This window comes from Filicampus tigris, chromosome 19 (assembly GCF_054856515.1).
Source record: "Filicampus tigris isolate MCC_2025a chromosome 19, RoL_Ftig_1.0, whole genome shotgun sequence".
Classification (NCBI taxonomy): domain Eukaryota; kingdom Metazoa; phylum Chordata; class Actinopteri; order Syngnathiformes; family Syngnathidae; genus Filicampus; species Filicampus tigris.
The window spans coordinates 9,452,501-9,476,625 of NC_141235.1; the positions used below are offsets into that span (position 1 = coordinate 9,452,501).

The 24,125-nt window shown below is 43.2% G+C and overlaps 2 protein-coding genes across 7 annotated transcripts in view; one reads left to right on the forward strand and one right to left on the reverse strand.

Moving 5' to 3' along the window:
- LOC147129362 (heparan sulfate glucosamine 3-O-sulfotransferase 2-like) overlaps positions 1-380 on the reverse strand; it is a 7,235-nt gene extending 6,855 nt beyond the window's left edge. Inside the window, exon 1 of the mRNA XM_086016741.1 lies at positions 1-380. This exon is cut by the window's left edge and continues 293 nt beyond it. Coding sequence (XP_085872867.1) covers positions 1-162 — 162 coding nt within the window. The 5' untranslated portion in view covers positions 163-380.
- lrrc4bb (leucine rich repeat containing 4Bb) overlaps positions 1-16,527 on the forward strand; it is a 28,656-nt gene extending 12,129 nt beyond the window's left edge. For 3 of the 6 annotated variants that reach the window (XM_086017193.1, XM_086017192.1, XM_086017194.1), the window contains 4 exons: positions 2,822-2,919; positions 3,191-3,291; positions 12,405-13,029; positions 13,118-16,527. In XM_086017193.1, coding sequence (XP_085873319.1) covers positions 12,787-13,029; positions 13,118-15,103 — 2,229 coding nt within the window. In that variant the 5' untranslated portion in view covers positions 2,822-2,919; positions 3,191-3,291; positions 12,405-12,786 and the 3' untranslated portion in view covers positions 15,104-16,527. Of the gene's footprint in view, positions 1-2,821; positions 2,920-3,190; positions 3,292-8,393; positions 8,850-12,404; positions 13,030-13,117 lie in introns of those variants that run through there. The other 3 variants (XM_086017195.1, XM_086017196.1, XM_086017191.1) reach the window with 2 other exon arrangements.
- The last annotated feature ends 7,598 nt before the right edge of the window (positions 16,528-24,125 follow it).

Sequence of the window (24,125 nt, forward strand, 5' to 3'; positions counted from 1 at the left end):
CGGGAGCCGCCGACTGCAGCTCGGCGTCGGATCCCCCGAGGCCGGCAGCATGAGGGGGTCCGCGTGGAATAAGGTGCAGTAGCCCACGTAGGAAAGGAACAGAGACAACAAGCACACTGATGTTTTTGTAAACCGGCGATTGAAGAGGAGCGCGCATGCCATCTCTCCATGGATACCAACAGTGCATCTTTTTTCTCTCTAATAAATCTTGCCTAATGTTTTCAAAGCTTTGAAAAGATCGCATTCCATCTCCTCCGATGCGCGTCCAAAACTTCCCATGTGGGGTGGGGAGGGATTAAAATAGCCTCCTCTGAGTGGCCCGCTCTTGCAAAACATGGCCATGGTCATGACGCACCGGGAGGGAAGACGCGCGCGGTCTGACAACTTCGTCTGGCTCTCTGCACACACTAGCGGAAGGGGGTAAAGAAATAAAGAAAGGGTGGGGGGGGGGGGGGAAATCAAGTCGTGACGTCAGAGCATCTTTGCATTAAACACGCGCTGGGCTCTCACTCCTTAGCGAGCTGCACACGGTAGACACTGGAGAATATTTTCACCATGCACACTTTGCAAGTGCAGTGCAAAGATATCACTCACATAAGATTTATTCATTTATGACAACATATCATAGCAATTCATAGATAGCCTGCCTCCTTGTGGGTGTGTGCAGCAATAACAGCAACGTTTGTAAAATATAAGAAAGAGATTATGTATTCAAATAACCACGTAGCTTTGCTTAGTCCATTTAGCTCAATGCTAACAATAAAGCAAAACACCATAGATAAGCTAACGAGTGTTATAGATTTTTTTTAAGTATGAAATTTATCAATTTGTGACATAGGAGGTTCTGGCCCGACGCCTGTGATAAATCCTTTATCCTCTGCAACAAATACTGTATAACTGCAGAGTTCGAAATATTTTTTTCTTTGCGGAGCAGTTTTGTGAATCAATTACTTAATTTGAGGAGCAACTTTTTAAATTTTATGGAGCATTTTTTTTTCTTTTTTTTGAGGTTAATTCCAGGAATCTGAACCTAGGTATTATATATTGAAATTGATTTAAACTAGATTATATTAATATGATTAATGAATGAATGAATTAATATACTTTTAAGATCATAGGCCACGCCTCCTGGCTGACATACACCACATCAGAACTTGATTTATTCCGGTTTCCAGTTCGGTTTTGCGAGAATGCTTTTCTCTCCAGAGTCCAGACACTTATTAATGCTGCTATTTTGCTGTTCAAAGTTGGACATTCTTCGCTTTAACGTGGTTCCAGCCAGACTCGATCACCCAAGCACTTAATTTCGCTGCTAAACGCGCTCCGTAACATCTTTAGCTGCGCTAGTAGCCGAATTATGTCACAAGGACAACATTTAAATTTTACATAACAGGGTTTTGTCCCTATCACATTACGAGTAATTTTTATTTATTTTTGTCTGTGACAATAGTGTTGTTTGAGTTTCAAAGCAACATACTAATCACTGCAGCGTTAGCAACACCGGTGCTATTTTGAGCCGTTGCTGTAGTCGGCTAATAAATTCAGCTATACTCCATGAGTGCAAACTGCTGAATAAAACAGCAGAATTCCATTGACAGACACGAATTCCGTGACAGTGTTTTGCTTTTGGGCAAGGGCACGGGTCGGGTCATCCCTCTTCGTTCCCTGACGAGTGGACTGACAATCCCGGAGGGGGTAAACGCGAAGATAAAAACTCCCAGCACTGAACGGGCGTGCGGGGAGGAGTCGAGGTGTCACCGTGTTGCTCCCGAGGGTGCCTGCGCCCAATCTCGGAGGCCTCTGATTAAAGAATGATTTATAGGGGCCAGTCGGAGGGCCCCCTTCAGCAATCCGTCTCGTGAATGAGGTTTTTCCTCACAAGAGGGCGGGTAAATCAAACCTCGGAGCGAGTAAGTCTTCGCAATGCGGCGATGGGAGTCTCTGATTAAATGTTATAATCACCTCTGCTGAGTGTGCAGCTTGTGTTTTCTGCTTGTTTTTTTGTTTTTTTTTTATCAGGGACATTGATGCTTTAACTCAGTTTGGCTTGAGTTCAGTTCACAAGCCATACGGCTTATTTTCAGCTATCACAGACTGCACAGTCCCAGTGGCGGTTTTATATTTTGATATATATATATATATATATATATATATATATCCCACTAGTTGAAACATGGTATTCTGATTAATAGTGTGTTTGTGCAATGTGAGTTAAGCAGCAAAATCCACCCGTTTTTAACCATCTCAGGGGGCGGCCATTTTGTCATTTCCGTCGACTGAAAATGACATCACAACAACCCAGGGCTCAGGGAACGACCAATCACGGCTCAGCGTCACAAGACGGGTGAGCCGTGATTGGTTGTTGCCTGAGCTCTGAGCAACTGTGATGACATTTTCAGCCAACAGAAGTGACAAAATGGCCGCCCCCATAGATGGCTAAAAACGGGTGGATTAACTCTTATTCCACAAACGCAATATTTATCAGAATGCCGTCTTTCAACTACTGGGCTTGCATAGAACATATTCTTGAAAAAAATATGTTTGGGTTGATTTGCTCCTTATGTAGGCTACATAGCGATACTCTTTCTCATTTTCTGACTCCTACAAAGGAGTAGTGGGAACAGTATAACGCTTAATGTAAAAAAGCTTAATCTTGCATCCATGATCAATCGTCACCAAAATTCATATACCTTAATGTGATGATTGATTACAGTTTTAAGCAATGTTAAGCTTTTCATTGTAGCAAGCGTCTACGGAGAGGAAAAAGCTTAATGTCCATAGAATCCTAAATATTGTGGCGATTTGTTCTGATATTCCACAGCCCCACCCCCATCCTGACGTGTGCAAAAGGATTTGGTGTATGTCCGCCGGCACCAATAGTAGATGATTGCGTTTGTATAAGAGGCATGCGCTTGTCATGTAAGTACTTTACTTAGACGCCTTAATTTTTTTGTTCAATCATGACTCTGTATTAAATATAAACCACATATTGGAAAGAAAAAGAAATCTTTGCCTATCTGGTGGGTTTAAGGACAAATGTTAGAATGCATTTAGCTTAAAAAGCATCAAAATCATGACGTGATACAAGTAGAAAGTGAAACGTGAAAATCTACTGACCACAGTATTGGCTAGTAAAAAGAAAGCCTTCACACTGGTGTGTGTTTTTCCTTGATATCGCTTATTTGTCCAGTGGAGGATTCCAAAAAGCCACTTTTCCATGCTGACCACTGTGCCGGCGGCTCAGCTCGTTTGTCAGCTCTAAGTGAGGCCTGAGGTGGGGGAGATTGGGAGGTTAGTGTCACCACTCTGATACAGATGATGCACACAACTTCACCGACTCGCAGATGGATGAGCGATGGCTTCTTAGCAGAAACAATTCACGCCCACTCCATAAAGCCAACACCCTCCAAGCTCTTTTATTGAGTGCCGCTCTTGAGCACATAAATGGACCCGAGGGGTCCACCACGCTGCATAAAGTGCATCTATTATCTGTTGGTGCAGCCCTCTCAGAGGTGTAGACATGTTTACAATAGAGGACGTTAGTAATCACTTCATGTTTGCACAAATATAAATGTACGTGTTGTTAAAATATGGCTAAATGGCTTTTGTGGCCTGGTTAATTTAAGTTAACTTTAATATCATAATATGACATCTTCTTGGGGAAAAATAAACATGCAGAATACTATAAATAAATTATACACCTATATACATACATATACAGTATACACCTATAGCTATGTATATATTTATACAATACAATTTTATTTACATAGCGCATTTATGAGGGATCCGTTGAAAAAAAAAATCTCCAAAGCCAAAACTGCTCTAATAGCACAACCTACCGGTCAGACAAGAGTAGCACAATTCATTTGTGGAGCGATCCCGGTGGATTTTCCCTTGAAAGCAGTGGGACATTAAATGACCCCCCCCCCCCCCCAACACTGACGTTAATATTGAAATGTATACACTCGTTAGCCAATAAATTAGGTACACCTTCATCCAATGAGATGCAATATTGTCTTTACAAAGCTAATAACGCTCAGCTATGTTTGAGACTGTCAGTCAAACACTGTTAATTATCGCTGTTGTAATTTGCACTGGTGAGTAGTAGTGGGCCGATTGATCCAAATATTGATAATACTCGAGTTAGTGTCATGACATCGAGACTTGATCTTGAGTTTCTCTTCATTATATTTATCCCGCAGAACTGTTATAAAAATTAATTATTGGAATTTAACTAATGTACTAATATAATATAGCTCAGATTTGATTGTGTATACTAAATCCTGCAGTGCCGCACACCACTAAGTACTTTGTACATAATTCCAATACATATAGTTTGCTTTTTTGCATTTTATTTGGTAACAGTGGACAAATAATTGAACGGTTGCATTCCACATAAAGACATAGCATTGATCTTAAAAGGAACATCCTCACCTCACCAGGGAATTTTCTCTTGAAGGAAGATGCTACAGTGCACCGATACAACCCCGCCCCCTGTAATTTTATTCTACAGAAGCATGATCTATGAAATGTATCTAACTCCTCTGGGATTTCTTTCTAAATCATATGCCGATCTCTATAATGTGTGTATAATGCCCTAACTGCGTTCTGCTGACTCTGGAGATTTACATCGAGAATCCCTTTGGGAGATGGACACATTCATTAGCATTGTGGCATGACCTTTCGTTGCGCTCCGTTATTTGATATTCACATAATGTCTCTTTGTATGGCCACATATCATTTTATAATAATATTATGATACCTTAAATGTGCCTTCTGTCTGCAGCGCCTGATCAAATGACAGCAATTTTCCCTTTTGGAAGTATCAAGTCTTCTTATGTGAATATGATATTACTTTTATCCTGGGTTGGTGGCATTCTACTCTGAAGGAAAAAAGATTAACTCAAACGGTTTGATTTTAAAGGGAAAAAAAATAGATGAAGCAATTTCTCGGAAAATTGTGTGAATACTGAATGGAAAAAATATAGGAATCTGGAATGTTTTTTTTTTTTTTTGAATATGTTAAATTCGGAATGGTTTCAAGAAATGTAAAAATTGTTGAATACCGAAAAACGGTGGAAGGAAAAATAAATGTCGAAAAAATACAGTCATAGTGGCTTGAGGGTGATGGCAATTCGTATTTTAACCACAAGAGGGAAGTGAAGGATAAAAATATTTAAAAGGCCTCTTAGCAAAGCCCTAAACATTCTCAATACTGAAATACTACATTTTTAAAATTCAGTTGTTGTAATAGACATCACATATCCAACGCAATGCAATTCTTGTAATATTATAATTCAATTATATCAATGTTATAATTGCAAACATAATTTCACCTCTACTTGTGCGGTCAAACTGTAGTTTATCCAATTTAACATTTTTTTTTTAACTAGAGTGTGCCTTTCCTACACATGTAACATGTCGCCAACTTACATTCAAACCCACCGACACATACACACACACACACACTTAAAGTGAGTTCTCCTATCCCAGACAGGAAATGATGTCAGCCCTCCGTCTCCAAGGAGATGGAGGCAGTTGCTAAGATACTGTGACACCAGGGTTTTTCCTCACTGTTTTCTCTCTGCCTTCCATAAATTGGTGCCATAAAATGTATACTTTCCCCCCCCTCCACTTTGTTGAGGAGGTTGGAAGTGACGGACGTGTGTACGGGCTCCCTCCACCCATCAGAACCCCCCACCCCCCACCCCTCCCCGTACCTCCAAAACTCCCTTCACAGTGTGAGCTGCACCTCTGTGGTGCTATCAGCATGCCACATATGTCTCGGCGCGCTAGCATGTCTCTGCCAAATCCTCGCCGCCCTCCCTCTCCCGTTCCCCTCCCGCGGCTCCCAACACGGCGTTAAGTTGAAGCGGTTTAGTTTGCATCGGAAAGTGCCACGCGCTTGTCCTCTGCATGGAGGGATGACAATCCCCTCCTCTGTGCACTTCACGTACTGATGACACGAGCAATACTGCTGTGATGTTTATTTATTTATTTATTTATTTATGTGCATGTCCTCGTCTCCTCACACAGATGCTCAAGGGTGCCTGTGAATACACGAGCCATACATGCAGAAGGGGTGGCGGGGGGGGGGGATATCAGATTCAATGTGCAATGACACAGTGAGGACACGGAGTGGAAAGCAGGGGAGGGGAGGCGAGGACCGGGGACTTGGCAGGGGCGGCGTGGAGTCATTTTAAATGGCGTGGCGGCCGGGGGTGGGTGGGGGGAGGGAGGTTTGGAAGGCAAAAAGATGTACAGAGAGGAGAGCGAGAGCTGAAAGGCGGCCAGGTTGGGACGCAGGCCGGATTGTGAGCTGAGATTTCAGCAGAGAGTGGGGGGGTAGGAGGGGGAACAAGGGAAAGGAGGAATATCCTCTGCACCGCTGTGTGACTGGAAATTTAATAGAGAGAGAGAGGGGGGTGGAGGGGGGGGGGGGGTAGACGGGAGCCGGGGGTGGTGGGGGGGAGGCGAAAAGGCACAGAGACCTCATTGCTGTGCGGCTTTCAGCAAAAAAAGCCAGCGCTCGTGAACAATGCTCACTACGGCATTCACAGGGAGGGGAAGTGCAAAAGGGAGGGGGCGAGGAGGAAAGGGAAGGGGAGGGAGGGCATATCTTGGGGGTCTTTCGGAAGCATAACCGGCCTTCTGCGTCCTTTGACCTTTTAGTGTGGGATGGGACAGAGCGAAGATGCGCTAACTTGGAGCTGACAGTGAAGAGGGCAGTCAAAGCACAACAACTGATAAGAGGGGACACTCCAAATGTGCTGGGGCCAATTCGACACTCACGCACTCACACATGTACACGCACACACACACGATGCTTTATGCAACGGCTAGACATCTCTTTAAGTGATTTGAATCCAAGAGGGCTCCCTTTCAAATAGAATGGATATTAATTTATTAAAAAAAAAAAAAAAGTATACACACCCCCTGATCAAATGCATTGTTTTGTTTTTTTTTGTACATTTTCTAGGACCCTAATTTCAAAATTAAGACAATTTGAGGGAACCACAACAGTGACAAGCCATAGGACTAAAACCTAGCCTCTGGTATGTTTTCACAAGTTCCAAGTGGACTTCTTGTAGGCTGAAATGCTGCCGTTTTTAGACAGATACAGATGGTATTGCATGACACAGCTGATCTGTAAGGTTAATATATTCCTGCCTTCTTTCACATAAATGAGTAACTTTGAAAACTGTTGCTCATTTTCATTGGTCAAATAGAGTCAAACGTCACAGTGAATAGGTGAAACTGTCATGTGACAAGTGTCTGACAAACCAAAATAGATTGAATAATATACAATTCATCTGAATACAAACTTTAAAAGCATCTGTCCTAAGTATAGACCATTCGATTCTTGCGCCCAACGTCAATCAAAAATCTTTACTTTCTCACCGTAGCAAGCAAACAAGGCCGAGAGGTTATTGTTTATCATACCATCTGCAGTCATGGTTTGCATGAGGGGTGCCTGTGAATTTTGCTCCTGAATTTACATTCCACAAATGCAAAATTAATCAGAATGCCGTGTTTCTACTAGTGGGCCAGCTGGGAACATATTCTTGAAAAAATATGTTTGTGTTGACGTCGGCTTTAAGCAGCAAAAATCACCTGTTTTTAGCCATCTCAGGGGGCGGCCATTTTGTCACTTCTATCGACTAAAAATGACATCACAACTACCCAGGGCTCAGGGAACAACCAATCACAACTCGCCTGTTTTCTAAAGCTGAGCCGTGATTGGTCGTTACCTGATCCCGGAGCAACTGTGATGTCATTTTCAGTCGACTGAAGTGACAAAATGGCCGCCCCCTGAGATGGCTAAAAACGAGTGGACTCATATTCCACAAATGCACTGTTAATCAGAATTCCTTGTTTCAACTAGCGGACCTGCATAGAACATATTCTTGAAAAAATTATGTTTGGGTTGACTTCCCCCTTTAAGTAAAACTGAAGTGCTCGTACAGTATATCTTAGTCACCATGTTTAGAGGTTGGATTGAGTCACTAATCGTCTGAAGAATTAACCTTCAAGTTTCAAGTTACTGTGGCCAGAATCAAGCATGCAGTCTCCACTATATTCCAAGGAATTTCAGTGGTATTATTACCTTGGTTCAAGTCATAACTCAAATCAGTCAGTAGTTACTTTTTAATCTTGTCAATTTGCTCACTGCAAAGCCCGAACGTGTCCTCATGCGTTCCATACTGAGTCATGACTAAAATATGTGTCAGCATCATGCTCTTTTACAGGACAAGTCATGCGGATAAAGTGCTTGAATGGCTCCATGACTGCAGGTGTAGCCACGAGAGGCACATATTCGCTGCTCTTAGTGGGATTCAGAGAGGGCGACATGCGAAATGTGCGTAAAGGCGAAAAGAAAAGAAAAAAGAAAAAAAAAAAAAACCCTTGTGCGCAGCCTGCATGCGCGCCTTCTCCAAGGATGACCAGACGCGCGCATGCATGCTCGTCCCCTTCAATCCAATGTGATCATACTAACATCATCGTCTCCCAGTGGCCTTTCAACTGATTTCCCTCACTCCCTTTCAAGCCTCCTTCAATTCTTTCCTCGCGCGCGGCCGCGACGTATACGGCGTCGCCTGACGGCGTGGATTGTGTTCATCTGTAAGCTGCCATCATCACCAGCACCACCTCCGCCGTGCAGACCCCCGCGTTGCGTTGGCGCTGCGGAATAGCCGACAAGACGAACAAGAAGAGGGCAGCTCTCAGCCCGGGAGACAAGCCAATCCATTTTGGCGAAAGGGGGTGGGGGGTGGCAAAGACAGACGAGCGAGCGCTGATGAGGATGTTGAGGGGAAAACATCGACGTTAGACTCCGCAACGCCGAGGTAAGTGCATGTTTGTGCAGGTGTGAACGTTTCAAGAGAAAAAGATGAAATGGCCGGCGCGGTGATTTACATTTGATTCCGCGATGTGCACGCTGACATCCAGCGAAGGCTATCAGGTGGCAAATTGTGCAGAGGCTGCAAAGATGCATGACAATTTAGACGGGATGAATATTTAATAAGCGCAAAAAGGAAAACGGGCATGTAAAGCTGAGGGTAAATAAAAAGCAAATGTATTATGTAAGCACATTTCGTTGCCTTTAAAGAAACGGTGGAAGGGGTGGAGGGGGGGGGGAGTGGGTGCAGTTGTCATTAAGCGCGAATGGGTGCAAGCCATTTTGTAATGCAGCATGTGCAGAATTAGGCCTATTCAGAATTTCAATTGCGTTCTAGAGGAAGGTGCGCCGTATGGTGAGCGCAGCTGCATAGATGAATAAGGCCATTCTGTTCGATTGTGCTACATATTGGAGGGAAAGAGCGCCGGTCATCAGTGAGCTCACTATATTAAAATGCAATATTTTCCTCATCATTTGATTGCAATATTTGCCATGAAGCAGCATTTCTGCCCACCCCGATTGCCACATCCTGAATCAAGTGTTGTCATAGTTACAGTAGATGATGTTGGCCCTGCTGCACCTGTGTCGCTTTGTGTTCATGCACACCATCATCTCATCGGGCCTTGCGTGGACTAAACAAGCCACCAGTAGATAGACCCTTCCTCTCTTTTTGAAGCCCCCCTCTCCAAAACAACTCGACCCCCCCCCCACCCCAAAAAGCCTCTTCATAAACCTTAACGACTGTGTTGTGGAAAGGCTTGATACAATCACGGTGTGATTGGTTTGTAGCAATTGGTCAGCAGCTTGCAGCTAATTTGTCTTTTCACGACTGAGCGCTCTCTCAGGCCTGATCGAATAATCAATACCGACATTGTTGCAATCTGCTCTCAACACCAAAGAGCAACAAAGATTTTTTTTTTTTTTGTTAAAAAAAAAAAAACAACAACAGAGAAATACACCTTTGAGAATTGAGGGGGGAGGGTGTGAAATAAATAAAATGCCGGTGTATAGCGATGTCATGATTCAACAATCGCCCCCTCTCCAAAAAAATGAGTCAGTGTAATATTCTATTACCTGAAGAGCATCTCATGTGATATAACTCGCCTCATATGGTGGAGGGATTGAGGATGGCATGTCAAGGCAACAGGCTTTCAGTGTCAAGGTCTCTCTCTCTCTCTCTCTCTCTCTCTCTCTCTCTCTCACTCAGTCCCCCCCCCCCCCCCCCCCCCCCCCACCACAGTGAAAGGTTTGTTACCTTGTGTGGTCCTTAACATGTGAATAATGTGTTTTTGCTCCCCCAAGGCTGTGGAAGGAAACCGCACACCCTACCAGAGCCGCTTAAATATCCCTCGTGTGTGGTATAGGGCATTGAAGTAAGAAATAATACAGACTTTTTGAGCTTTGAGGAAAAAGCTAATGTGACCATTTTGGCTAAGTTGGGTCAACTCAAACTTCGGTGAAATTTTAAATTGGGCTGTTCAACGGAATATTTTAAGTTTTGCTAGCGTGAAAATTGTCTTTCCCGCATTTTCAACAAAGAAATGTGAGTTTGCAGAAATAATTGCGCGTTGTATTGTCCCCCAACTTAAAGAAAAATCTTGTTGTGCTATATCTAATATTGTTGCAATAAACGTCAATAATTTATAGTTTAAAGTTGTTCCAATCTGTTGGTTTTTTACAGTGTAGTAATCAATTTCGTGGTAGTTTCTAACCGTATGGATTATATTTACCCCTTGTTTGATCCAAATCTTGATCCAAGTTGCTTGGTCTAATTCTCAACCCAATTTGCTGGGTATAAATAACCCAGAAGTGACTTGGGCCCATTTGGAGGCAGTGTTGGGTTAGCAATTTTACCCAGTAGTTTTAAGAGTGTATGAATGCCATAACGACGTTTGATTGCATTCCTTTAATCAATGGAAAGTCTGAATGAAGCTGTGTTTATTTAATCTACTAAACCTGTCACATCTGGTATATTACAAACGGTAGTAGCCTGAAATGCAGCAAAAGGGGAAATTGTATACAGGTGCCTCTCTATTTGTGTATCAGTTGTTGTTGACAGTTGGCGTGGTTCTATACAATGTGTGCCTGTATGAGGGTGTGTGTAAAAAGTGTGAGAAAGTCTGTGGGATGTGCGGATGTAAAAGTCTATTTTTAGCAAACACACTGCCTCATGAATTTCCTTAATAGCTGCTATCACAATTCTCAGCTATGGTTTTTTTTTTTTCTCTTCCATAAAGATTGATGTTGACCTTGTAGATATTATGATCTATACCCTCTAATTTGTATTCATTTTTGTTTTTTCGCAAGTATCTCTGCAATCATCCCACCCACACAATGTATGAGTAAATACATTGATTACATATGACATTTAAGTGCAGTGGAGCTTGTTATGAGTTTTGAGTGGCAAACGCTCATCAAGCGCCGCTAAATATAATAATGTAGAATGGGGCGCTGGACAGTAAAAACACAAGATGGTGAGTGAGCAGGTTGCCACAGCAACCGTGTTTCTAGGAGCCCATGCATCGTCGCCGCATATAGGAGCGGAGACGCAAAACGCCGCCATTGGAGCATGTGAAAAGCACCGTTTGTTAGAGAGTAAAATATGTGCATCTCTAATGTATATCCAACACGGCGAGCTTATGACCGACAACGCGGAGTCGTCATGTCTCGAAAAAAAACGACGCGGCACTTTCGCTCTTATCATTGCGAGGGAAATAGCCCGAGCAATTCTAAATTTAGTGAGTCTGCTGATGCTTGCAGGCATTTCTGTTTCCAAAAAAGTGCGCGACAGCCCCTCAACCAAGGGCACGGTTTTGCTACGGGTGCATATCGGCGTGGGTCTTGTTCTCAGTGTCTTGTTTGGTTCAGCAGCTTCAGCGCGGGGCCCGATCGTGTGCTTATTGCACGCAGCACATGCGGTCAATAATAATTATAATTTAATTGGCAGTACTGCGTGAGGGTATCATTTGTTAACTTGTTAACAGTGTTGTGTTTTTGCGTTATGATGGATTGCAAGAATCGCCGCAGTGACCTTAAGTGTAGATTAATCCTTCGGGAGCTCAGAATTATATTCTCTATAATGGAAAACAATCTTTCAGCCGGTATGTATATATTCATGTTGACTGGCTACCATGGCGATATTCCTGCTTTTCTACCGCTAGTCATCCAGCTGTTTTTTATTTAATTATTTATGGGGTTTTTTTTTTGGGGGGGGGGGGGGGGCGGGGATTCAGATGACGACAGAGTCATCAAGTTCACTGTCAAGAAAATGGCAGCTTACTCTCAAGTTGTGCTACAGGCCACAAATCCAAAGACACTTCTTCACAACTCAAAGCCTGACCTTGCTTGTCTCCGACACCAGGACATTGTAATATTTTCATAATTAAATTCCATCCTGGGCATCCTTGCATGAATGTGTTAGGCTAATATCTCAAAGCTACCGCACTGTGCATGACTTGACCCCCTTTCTTTCTTTTTCTCCTTTTCTCTCTTCCACCGCCAGCCCCTCCTTCCACAGTGAGAAGAAACAAACAACCTCTGCAGAGAAGACGCTTTCCGGAGCAAACTCCCTCCCAAATATCATTTTATACTAATAATTGTCATGGGAACAAAAAAGGACATGCTTTCTTAAAATGACATGCAAGGAAGATCAAGGTGCTTGGTAGTCAAAGAAGCATGAGCAAAGTAAAATAAGAATCTATTAAAGATAGAGTCTTTAATATAACATTACACCCGTCTTTCTAAATTATTAAGTGGTCTACTTGAAGGAGAAAAACAGCAGAAGAACATCAAATATGAACATAAAAATAAGCACTTAAAGTCCCCCGTTAGGAGGTGATTTATAACATCATACAGCAGTAGGGGTGGGTCATGACTCAGTTGCCATGCGTGTTGTCATGGTGACCAGCCACTGCACCCCTTCCCCCCTCCTCTGGTTGGTCCACCTTTTGTTGTGGTTCCACAACCATGGACCTCAGCTGACAGAGGCAGCACCCCCCTGCCCTGTGCCCTGTAGCTGCTCCAATCAGGCGAGCCGTGTCATCTGCACGAGGAAGACTCTAGACCAAGTCCCAGACAGTATTTCAGAAAACACAAGATACCTCAATCTCCAAGAGAACACAATTCAGGTGAGCGCGACATCACGCCGGTGTTCACTTTGTATGTTTTGACGGGAGGTGCTACAAACATGCCTCCGTGTTTCTGTTTCCACACCAGGTGATCAAGTCTGACACCTTTAAACACCTGCGGCATCTGGAAATCCTCCAGCTCTCCAAGAACCACATCCGGCAGATCGAGGTGGGAGCGTTCAATGGGCTGCCAAACCTCAACACGCTGGAGCTTTTCGACAACCGTCTCACCGTGGTACCGTCGCAGGCCTTCGAGTACCTCAGCAAGCTAAGGGAACTATGGCTACGAAACAACCCCATCGAGACGCTGCCGGCGTTCGCCTTTCACCGCGTTCCCTCTTTACGCCGTCTCGATCTCGGGGAACTCAGGAAACTGGATTTCATCTCGGAGGCCGCCTTCGAAGGTCTGTTCAACCTGCGTTTCTTGAATCTCGGCATGTGCGGCTTGAAGGACATCCCCAACCTCACCCCGCTCGTACGCCTAGAGGAGCTGGAGCTGTCGGGGAACCAGTTGGGAATAGTCCGGCCGGGCTCGTTCCAGGGCCTCGTGTCGCTCCGAAAGCTGTGGCTCATGCACTCCAAGGTGTCGGTCATTGAACGCAACGCTTTTGATGACCTCAAAAACTTGGAGGAGCTCAACCTATCACACAATTCGCTTCATTCACTGCCTCATGACCTCTTCACGCCTTTGCACCAATTGGAGAGGGTGCATCTCAACCACAACCCATGGGTGTGCAACTGTGATGTTCTGTGGCTCAGCTGGTGGCTGAAAGAAACGGTTCCGAGCAACACCACGTGCTGTGCCCGATGCCACGCGCCGCCGGGTCTGAAGGGCAAGTACATCGGCGAACTGGACCAGAGCCATTTCACCTGCTACGCCCCGGTCATCGTGGAGCCGCCCACGGACCTCAACGTCACCGAGGGCATGGCCGCTGAACTCAAATGCCGCACGGGCACCTCCATGACCTCGGTCAACTGGTTCACTCCGAATGGCACGTTGATGACCCACGGGTCGTACCGCGTCAGGATCTCGGTGCTCCACGACGGAACGCTCAACTTCACCAACGTGACCGTGCAGGACACCGGACAGTACACTTGCATGGTGACCAACTCGGCCGGTAACACCACCGCCACCGCTGTGCTCAATGTGTCCGCGTCGGACCCCAGCAACAGCTACAGCTATTTCACCACCGTCACTGTGGAGACAGTTGAGACGGTGGGAGGAGGGGACGATAAGAACTCGGCAAGGCAGTACATTAATGAGACCTTCATAGATTTCCCTAATCCTACTGTTGAAAGAGTGGTCTTGGACGGCATCACTATAACCCCTTCTCTCTCTTCGCTTTCCTCGCTGTCGCCACGAGCAAACAGAGCCACGGAAAACGCAGTGACTGTCTCCATAATTGATGTAACTAACATTCCCGGCCTGGATGATGTGATGAAAACGACCAAGATTATCATTGGTTGCTTCGTGGCCATTACTTTTATGGCAGCCGTAATGTTGGTGGTCTTCTATAAGCTCCGCAAGCAACACCAGCTGCACAAGCACCACGGCCCGGCCAGAGCCATCGAAATCGTCAACGTGGAAGACGAGATCGGAGCCGGTGCCGGAAGTGGTATCTCGGGCGGCTCCACCATGAACACCGGCAGCGGCGGAGAAGGCACCCTACGGATCCATCATCCCGAAATAGTCAACCTTCCCAACATCGGCCGTTCGGATACGTTGAACCATTACTACAAGACCCACCATTTCAACAACAACGTGATGGGTCTGAGTATCGGTCCCGACGGAATGGGATCGGGAGGAATGCACAAGAACCAGCCAGGCCAGGAAATGCCCATCTCCTGCACGCCCGTCCCCATCTCGACATCCAATCTGCTCGTCTCCTCGGGAAACGGCACCAACAGCAACCCGATTTCAATGTCGCCGCCTCTGCCCATGTCCCTCCCGATGCCCACCATGGGCCTACACGGATCCATTAAAGGGTTCATGGGCCAGAACCAGAACCCCCAAATGGAGCCGCTTCTCTTCAAGGGGAACTCAAAGGAAAATGTCCAGGAGACTCAGATCTAAAAGCGCCTGTGGGACAGAGAGGGGATTCATGTTGGGTTTATGCTCGGAACGATGAGACACTAGAGTGCATTGACTTTACACCAGGAGACGGGATAGATGGGACATGGCGACACACAAACACAAAGACTCGTCCGTGATGGTGTACTGAGCCAAGGATTACCACAGTGGGCCACTTGTGTTTGTTGTAACGCTCATGGCCAAGGAGATCAAGGAATGGACATTGCTACAATGTAAATCTGTGCCAAAGCAAATGTTTTTTTTGCATTTTCTCCAAACTGTGTTGTCAAAAGGGAAGGGGGAAAAAAAAAAACAACAAAAAAAAAACAACAAGGCTTTGGGAGTAATCGGCCCCTAAATCATCGTTGGCCTGGAGAGATGGAAGACATGCACACTAGTACTTACCACGCTGAAGACGGCAGAGATTACGGAGATATGAAATCCGAGAGACATTTTTCTTCTCAAAAAGAAGCCACACTTGCTCTGAAGTGACTTAATAGACTTCCCCAAGGTGACAATAATGTAGGCATAAATAGATGGACAAAAAGGTACAGTGCAGTACAAACTACTGTGAAAAATCCACAAATGATATAAATATATTTTCATTTAAATATGTATCATTGCAAACTCCGACGCAGAGATATTTTGGGGTGGATGTATACTCCGGTAGATTTTGTTTCTATGTGAATAACGAGGGGGGCCGAGATTGGGGAGGTTGGTTATGATACACGTTTTCAGTTTGGCTACTTCTCAGAGAACATAAGGGCTCAATTGCAACACTCATTGTGAATCTTTGAATTGGCTTCAAGTCTATTTAGGTTGTAGTACGGTAAACGCAGATCTCTGTTTGACAAACTTCTGTCTGTTGCTTCAGTAGTAATCATTACAAATTTTTGTGTTCCGAGGGTGTATTATGTATTTTGTAACAGCCGGCTACTTGGTATTTGAATCGTATCAATTCTGACAATGCCATAATGTTCCAACTAATGTTTCACACACAGGGAGCGGTATTCCCATGCAAAGACCTGTACGGCTAAAATAAAGTGTTGACTTCTGTGTGTTATTTCAGGCAGATCCGTAGCCAGGAATTTGATATGACCTCCTTGCTCATGGTGACTATAATCATGCCATAAACGCCGTCATAATGACGTTTCGACATCTCTCTGCAGCCGCAATCGAGAAGGGATCGAACATCCGACCGAGGATGATTAGAACGAACGGAAATGTACAGTATATCAATAATAACAATGTCTGGTTGTATGACAATTGTAAGAACTGCATTTTTACAGTGTAACTTTCATATGTTCGATGCCATTTGCGCTTCTCGCGTTTCAACTCTGTATTTCTTTATTTTTGTTAGTTTGATATAATGTGTACAGTTGTCTAGCCATGTATCATTATGTGTGAAATAAATGAATCATATATTGGATTGTGGCGGCTCAATATGGCAACCCGCGATAGCAAAACGTGAGGAATTCTCTGCTAAACCTGGAGTGGACGTATGGGTTGTGGTTCCGCCATTAGTCACCGTGCTAATGAAAGGTGTCATCTGCTCTATTAACATATTCAGACAGGCTATTAGTCACTCTCCGGTATACGTCCAGCAGACACCACAAAGGGAGCGGTTCCATGAAAGCGAGATGAGATTTAGTAGCTCGCGGTATGATAGCGATAACATTTGTTTGGTTGAGAAGTTTTAAATGCCATTTTTCATCAAGCAGGAACGTAAAATGTTTGTTGCAATTGAGCGCGGGCTGGACGTGTGGTCGGATAATGTGTGAATACTGAGGGAGAGGCGTTCACATTGACGCTACTCTGCGTTCGTTTCTCCTTATCGTGCGCTTAATAGCAGCGCCATTGTTTGAAGTGGAAGTCAAGTCAAATATTTCCTCGACAATAATCTATTCTATGCGCCCCCACTAGTCTCGACACGCTATTCTGATTAATATTGCATTTGTGGAATCTGAATTAAGCAGAAAAATCTGTCCGTTTGTATCCATCTTAGGGGGTGGCCATTTTGACATTATAGCGCCCTCGGCTGTTGACTGAAAAGGACATCACAGTGCCTAAGTGCTCAGGTGACAACTGTCCCGGATCACCTGTTTTTCTGTGTTTGGTCGTGACGTTCGCAAGTTATTTGCCATTAACAGTTGTTTTTAAACTGACATTTCTTCTCCTTTTAAACATTTTAATGGCCGTATTGAGTATCCCATTATTTTGGATTTACATGAACACATGAACTGTCAATACAATGTTTTCCTTATTTTTCCGTAGTTATGAGTCACAGCAGCTGCGCTGTTTGTTTTCGATGCATATGGCAACAATCGGCTTCTCGTATCGACAGCGTAGATAGTCCTTCATGATTCCGGCTTGATGCTTCATTTTCTCTTTACGCTCCAAATTGTGTTGCGAAAAACCTCCGGCCTCACGGCTCTCTGCTCTGACGTATTAATTAGTTAAATATCTGACTTTGTATCCAAGCATCCAATCCGATTCATTTGATGTCTCCTATGCTGCTCACAACCAGTAGGGGAGCAAATGTGATATGCTGTGCTGTGTATTCACCAGAACGCAGTTAATTTTGTTTGATGGTATCCCAGCATTCACACATAATTTCCTAGTGTACCTGACGATACGTATGATAAACACATTTGTGACTGTAATGCATCTTTTTATGTTTTGTCGTGGTTGAAGCCTTCCTTCAGAGTTACAGGATCTGTTTCATGGGTTTTTTTTTTTTGTTTGTTTTTTTTTCCTCCCGTCACTCGCAGGTCCGTATCGATCACACAACATTGACGACTAGTCATAGTCGAGGTGATAATATGAGATGGGCGTCTGACTCTGACAATAAACCCCACGAGACTCTGTTGTCTGTTATTAAAGGAACGTCTCTCCCATGTCAACAAACACCAGCTCATTCCGTTCAATGCTTAACAGTGAATGTGTTACGCTTTGCCCCGCAGTATAATCTCACAAGTGGAGCAATCGATCAAGTGAGTCAGGTTGTCTCAAACGCGGCCAGGCTTATTCTCAGACTGGCTGCTTTTTTATTTATTTATTTATTTTTTTTTTTTGGGCCGTGCATCCCATTAAAACGCTGATGCATATCGCAGTAAACGCGAGCGCAGGCCCGACAGACGCATCTAGCAAAACAGGGCTGGACACACTCGAATATAAATGAAGGCTAAAGACATAACATATGGCCTCTCCCTTGATGTGATCCGTTTGGCGGCCCTGTCGTCAGATTTCAAAGAGCATACGAGATAACGTCTCATGTGGGAGCGTGCAGTCTGCACGGTCGCCATGGAGCCGATGTTCCTACCCGAATGTTACCGTGGAGAACTGAGCGCTTTGGCGAAAGGATTTTGAACAATAATTGGGATTTTTATTTTATATTTTATTTTATTATTTTTGTATTTCTTTTTTTCCAGCAATATTCTGATTGCGTTTTAATGTACAATTTTTTTTTTTTCAAGGCCATCTTATCATGTTGAACTAAATACATTATGGTGGTGATATAACATTTGCAGGCTAGTCTTAAAGGTTGTATAAGATGATTGAAAGGTCCTTCATTGTTACAATTGTATGAACGCTTTTAAATGAAACTCAAATGGTGAGACTCTAATATTGAAGAAAGTTGTACCTCACTGTATATGATGGCTTCAGGTGGAGTACCATCCAACGCCTGCAGAGACTTCTGGATTATACCAAGACATCCTTAATGATATGGACTGTTGTTGATTCCTGGAATAACAAGACAGGAAATGGACTGACCTTTTTGCTCCCTGAAAGGTAAGATAGTGTTTCATAATTTGAGAAATATCACCAATAACTGTCTTTCTTTTTTTTTTTGCGTGTGTTTACAATGTAATAAAATATAATACTGAACAGTACTGAAGTATAATGGATGCAAATGTAAACTAGTTAAAAAAGACACTACAGGAAGTGATTAGTAGCAACAAACTTGAATCCAGAGTCAAGTAAACAGCAGTAAAGGACTTTATAACATTTTATTGCGACCTCTCAAAAATGGCCCGCCTTGGCTGACCGATGAATACACTGTTCATTGAGACACCTCAGCTCCTCTCAACTCCTCAGTACAGCACTAATATTCTTCACAGATGATAAAGATATATGACTGTGAGTACTGTTATATTGTCTGTTTAGGGTTATAGCACCATAACAGATGCTATTCAGTGTTAGCACTAAGCTAGGAGAGCAAGAAAGGCTAAGCAATGTGGTTGCTTTAAATACAGGTGTAATTCTCTTTGTTTGTTTAGTTTCACAGTAAACTTAACAATAAACAGCTTGAAGCCTCTTTTTTTGAAGAATTGTTCACTATTTGCCAAAGCGTTGTTTAATGTGAGGTGAGTTGAGGTCATTCAAGTCTGCGTTCACATTTCAGGCAAAACAAAAGAAAACAAAACAAAAATTGCCATTATAAAAGATCTTTTTTTCGCTTATTTATCCTCCTAGTGCGTTTATATTAATATAGGCATTACCATGTAGTTAGTTCTAATTGTTTCCTCGTGTTGGCACATACCAGCACTAATAATAAATGTGACAATAGGAAAAAGTACAGATGTTATTTCAAAGTTAATTACCACTGCCAAAACACACACGCACACACACAAATATACATTTTTAACTTCTCACAGTTGTAGCCTCTCTAGAAATGCGAGTCACCACATTATATTGTAAAAAGTGCTACTTTTGGATAAACTGTACAAATGTAGTGGTTTTACCGCAAATCTTGTCGGGTTGTGGTGCCAGCTGGCTAGTAAACAGAAACTGTAAACAGATTTGACTGACTGCACTACAACAAAATATCTGTTATCATAATAACGGCACACAAACATCGGGTTGTGCTGGCATCTCCAAAGATAGCGCTCGTCCCACTGATCTTGACTAATTAAAACCCTAATTATCAACTTGTTGGCTAATATGCCAATACAGTTATTCTAATGAGTGAATCCAATATGATGAAGAATCGTGTAATACGAGGTGGAATTGGTAATCAAATGTGATTCCACACAATCACTTATTGAAGAATATAGCAACACCAGCTTGTTTACACACACAAAAAGAAATCTGGAATATTCTTGATACTGTACAATCCACAAAAAATATATATTTTCTTTTAATCACAAAACAAAAGAAAATGAAAATGCAGATTTTCAAATGTAAACTTGGCAAATTGAGTTTAAAAAAAAAAAATTAAAAATTGCCAGGGACGGAGCTATGTGGTGCTACGGCCAGTCCACTGGCCACCCCCATGTCTAGGGGACAATTTTGATGGATGTGATTCTGTGGCGCAAATAACTAGTAGAAATAATCTTTCATAACAGTGAACTAAAGTGACACTTGTAGTGAGCATTAACCAAGATTATTATGGTCACACCGTAGCACAAGATAAACATAGCCGAGAAATCATTGTTTATCATAACTGACAGCAGTCATGGTTTCATGAGATAAAATATACATATTTACCAATCTTGCCCATCATAATACAAGCAAACGTGAAGAATTAAGAGATTGTTGACATCATGCTTCTTAAATATGATTTGAGTGAATGAGCCGTCAATCCTGCTGTTAGCTAGCGAATCAATGCATGAGATAAACTGTGAAAAAAGCAAAAAGGCGAATTATTGCTTTTTTACTTAGACTTGTTCCTGCTTGTATTATGAGTGTGTTGGGCAATGTTCTGTATATGTGTGCATTTGATTTAAAACCCTGACTGTGGATGACATGATAAACAACGACTTCTCAGCTTATGAATTCATTGACATCAAAATAGCTACAGTAAATATAGAACTTGTTAAAAGGAATACTAGAAATGCTGATTTCCCTTAGCAGAATGTAGAATTTTCACTGCGGTGTCACATGTAGTGCACATATCTCCTCCCCTTCAAATTCAATAACTAACGTCCCAGCTGCGCGCTTCTCGAGGGAATCCCCCGGCCCCCGTGGCCCGTAGACAGGCGGCGCAGTCCACGGGGAACCTGACACAACATCGACTCCACTGCGAAGCCGAGGTGTCAGTCTGCGGGCCGCGTCTCTCTCTCTGCCCTCGCGTTGGGAGCCATGAAAAATGCCAAAGCCTCTCGTTCCTTCACACTTCACAGTCAGATAAATAAGCGCGGGGCGGACATATTTGATGTGGCTGCGTGGGCTGCGGGAAGAGCAAAACATCACATCAAAATATAATAATAATCCTGTTCCTATTTACGTGAGCATGGAGCACTTTTAGATCTGGCTTGACTTAATCAGATGGATGAAAGACAGCAATTTAAGGTGACTCGCTTGCTTTTTAACTTGTCGCGTGGACGTAAACATTCGCTGGACACCTCATTAGGTACACCTTCGCTTCCTAATGACGTCCATTATCAGATCTGCAGCAGCAATTCTGCCCGTACAAAGAAGATCATGATTACTGTCGAATGACACTATACGAGAGGAAATTCGACATTAAATGCAATGGGCATGCAATCCCAGTTCATGTCCGGGTCATGACACCAATTTGCTCCTTTTAGCTTTAATGCTATATATTAAACTAACAGTAGCTACCAGAAGACTGTAGATTCTCAGTTGAACTATTTAATGGATGCTAGAAATATTGATGGCCATGGAGCTCTTTCTTTCCTGTTGCACAAGAAGGCCTTAATTGTCCACAGCGTTGGACCGAAACCTCATTTATAACAAATAGATACGTTTTTAAATCAAATTTCTTATTGACTGGTGATTATTTTTTATAGATGGATAGCCCGTTAGATTTATAGAAAGACACACAGATAGATCATTTGGGATTTTTCCCCATCCAAATGTGATTTCTCGGTGTGGCGGCTGCAGAGATACGTCCAGTGGCCACATTGCTCGAGTGGACATGCGTCACTATCTATCCAGTATGTGTCACGAGATTTCACAAGCCTGCAGAGTTTCTCGCCACCTCCAGGGATGAAACAATCAGCCTGACCAACAAGGCATGTAACCTACAGAGAGCGAGAGAGAGAGAGAGAGAGAGAGAGAGGAAGAAAAGCTGATTGTTTGTGCAAGCACACAAATGTTGCTGATGTGCGTGGAAAAGGTTACACTCTGCTGCCTGATGACAACCTGACTTTGCTCATGTCACTTTTAAAGCCCACAAAACCCAACTCGTTGTTTGACTGACGGAAACATTCTCATGCGCACTACTAAAATCTCACATGCGCAACTGAAACACTCTCACACACTACTGAAATGCACCCACACGTGACAGGCATGTGCTTACGACTGAAACACTCGTGCGGCACTAAAACACTCTCATGCGGGCTACTGAAATGCACGTACACACTGTGAAATGCTCACACGTGCTCCTGAAATGATCTCACACACATTCCTGAGATGCTCTCACACGCAACTGAAAGACCCTCTCGTTCATACCTGAAATGTTCTTATATACTCTACAAAAATGCTCTTATACACACTGCTGAAGCACACTCTCACACACTACTGAAACACTAACGAAACACTCTCTCACACTCTAGATACTCACACTCAACCTGAGCGTTTTCATACTAACTACTAAAATGCTCTCATGTTCACTAACTCAAATGCGCTCTCACGCTAGTGAAATGCTTTCTCTCTCACACTACTTAACTGAAACACACGGTCACGCACTACTGAAACAATCTCACAAACACTAGTGAAAAGCTCTCACACACTACTTAAACACTCTCACACTCAACCTGAACTCTCTCTTTAAGCTACTGAAATGCGCTCTCTCACAAGTTATGAAACAATCTTGTATACAACCAAAACATTTTTATGGACACTACTGAAATACTCTTACACACCACACACTACTGAAATGCTCTCACACGCGTTACTGAAATTCTCTCTCTCTCTTTCTTTCTCTCTTGCTCTTTCTTTCACTTTCTCTTTCTCTCTTTCTCTTTTTTGCTCTCTCTTTTTCTCTTTTGCTCTTTCTCTATCTTTCTCTTTCTCTTTTACTCTTTCACTCTCTCACTCTCTCACTCACACGCACAACTGAATTACTCTCATTTTCACTAGTGAAATGCCCTAATTTCTCACTAGTTTGCAAACATATTGGATTGAGCCGGGTCATTTGTGAACTGAGGACCCACTGTCTGATTAATGGGCATGAAAAGAGTGTGTAGATTTTTTTATTTTATTTTTCTCCAGAGTTGCATATATTTATTATATATGTTGCGTAGCGCTTGTCCTTTAATGCCTTTATCCTCTGTAGTCTACGTGATGAAGTGACAGCGATTACTGTCCTATGAATATTTAGTTTGTAGCAAACACACAGAGCAGACACCTCGGAGTAATTACTGCAGGAATGTACAGTGTGTAGCAAAGTGTTCCCTAGTGGATACACGCCCACACACCCAAACACACACTCGGGTTCAGTGCGGATGCCGCTATTAGATTATACTTACTTGATTATTGATTTACCATAACGTCTGATGGAGGCGATGTCTTTACTCTGTAGACTCTCAATGCTTTTGGCTTTTATCGGCGCTGCGCATTATGTCGGAACATTTACTTAGCCCGCACGTGCCCCAGGAGTACGCTAGGTTTTTATACAGCTTATAAGAGCTTGGCATTTGGGGTCATTTGTTTGCTTTCCTGCTAATTAAATGAGAAATTTAAAAGCCCTCTCATGTTTCTTGGGTCAATATGAAGCTGGAGATGGCAAGCAGTTAGCTTAGCATTCTTATGCTGTTAGTTGGATCTACAGGCACAAAGGTTGCTGGAAACCATTGTACCTAAAGTGAAAGCACGAAAAATAGTTTGTTCCTATAGCTTAAAACGAAAGGAGAAACAAGCACCGTAATTAATGGCAAAAACAAAAAATGTTTATAATGGAAGTTTGAACTTTCACAGTGACACAAGATCATATGTTACTGATTAAAGGGGCGAGCTTCATCAGAGAAAAGTTGTGGTGTCATTTTCAAAAGTGACAAAATGGCCGCCCCCGGAGATGGCTAAAAACGAGTGGATTAACTCTTATTCCACAAACGCA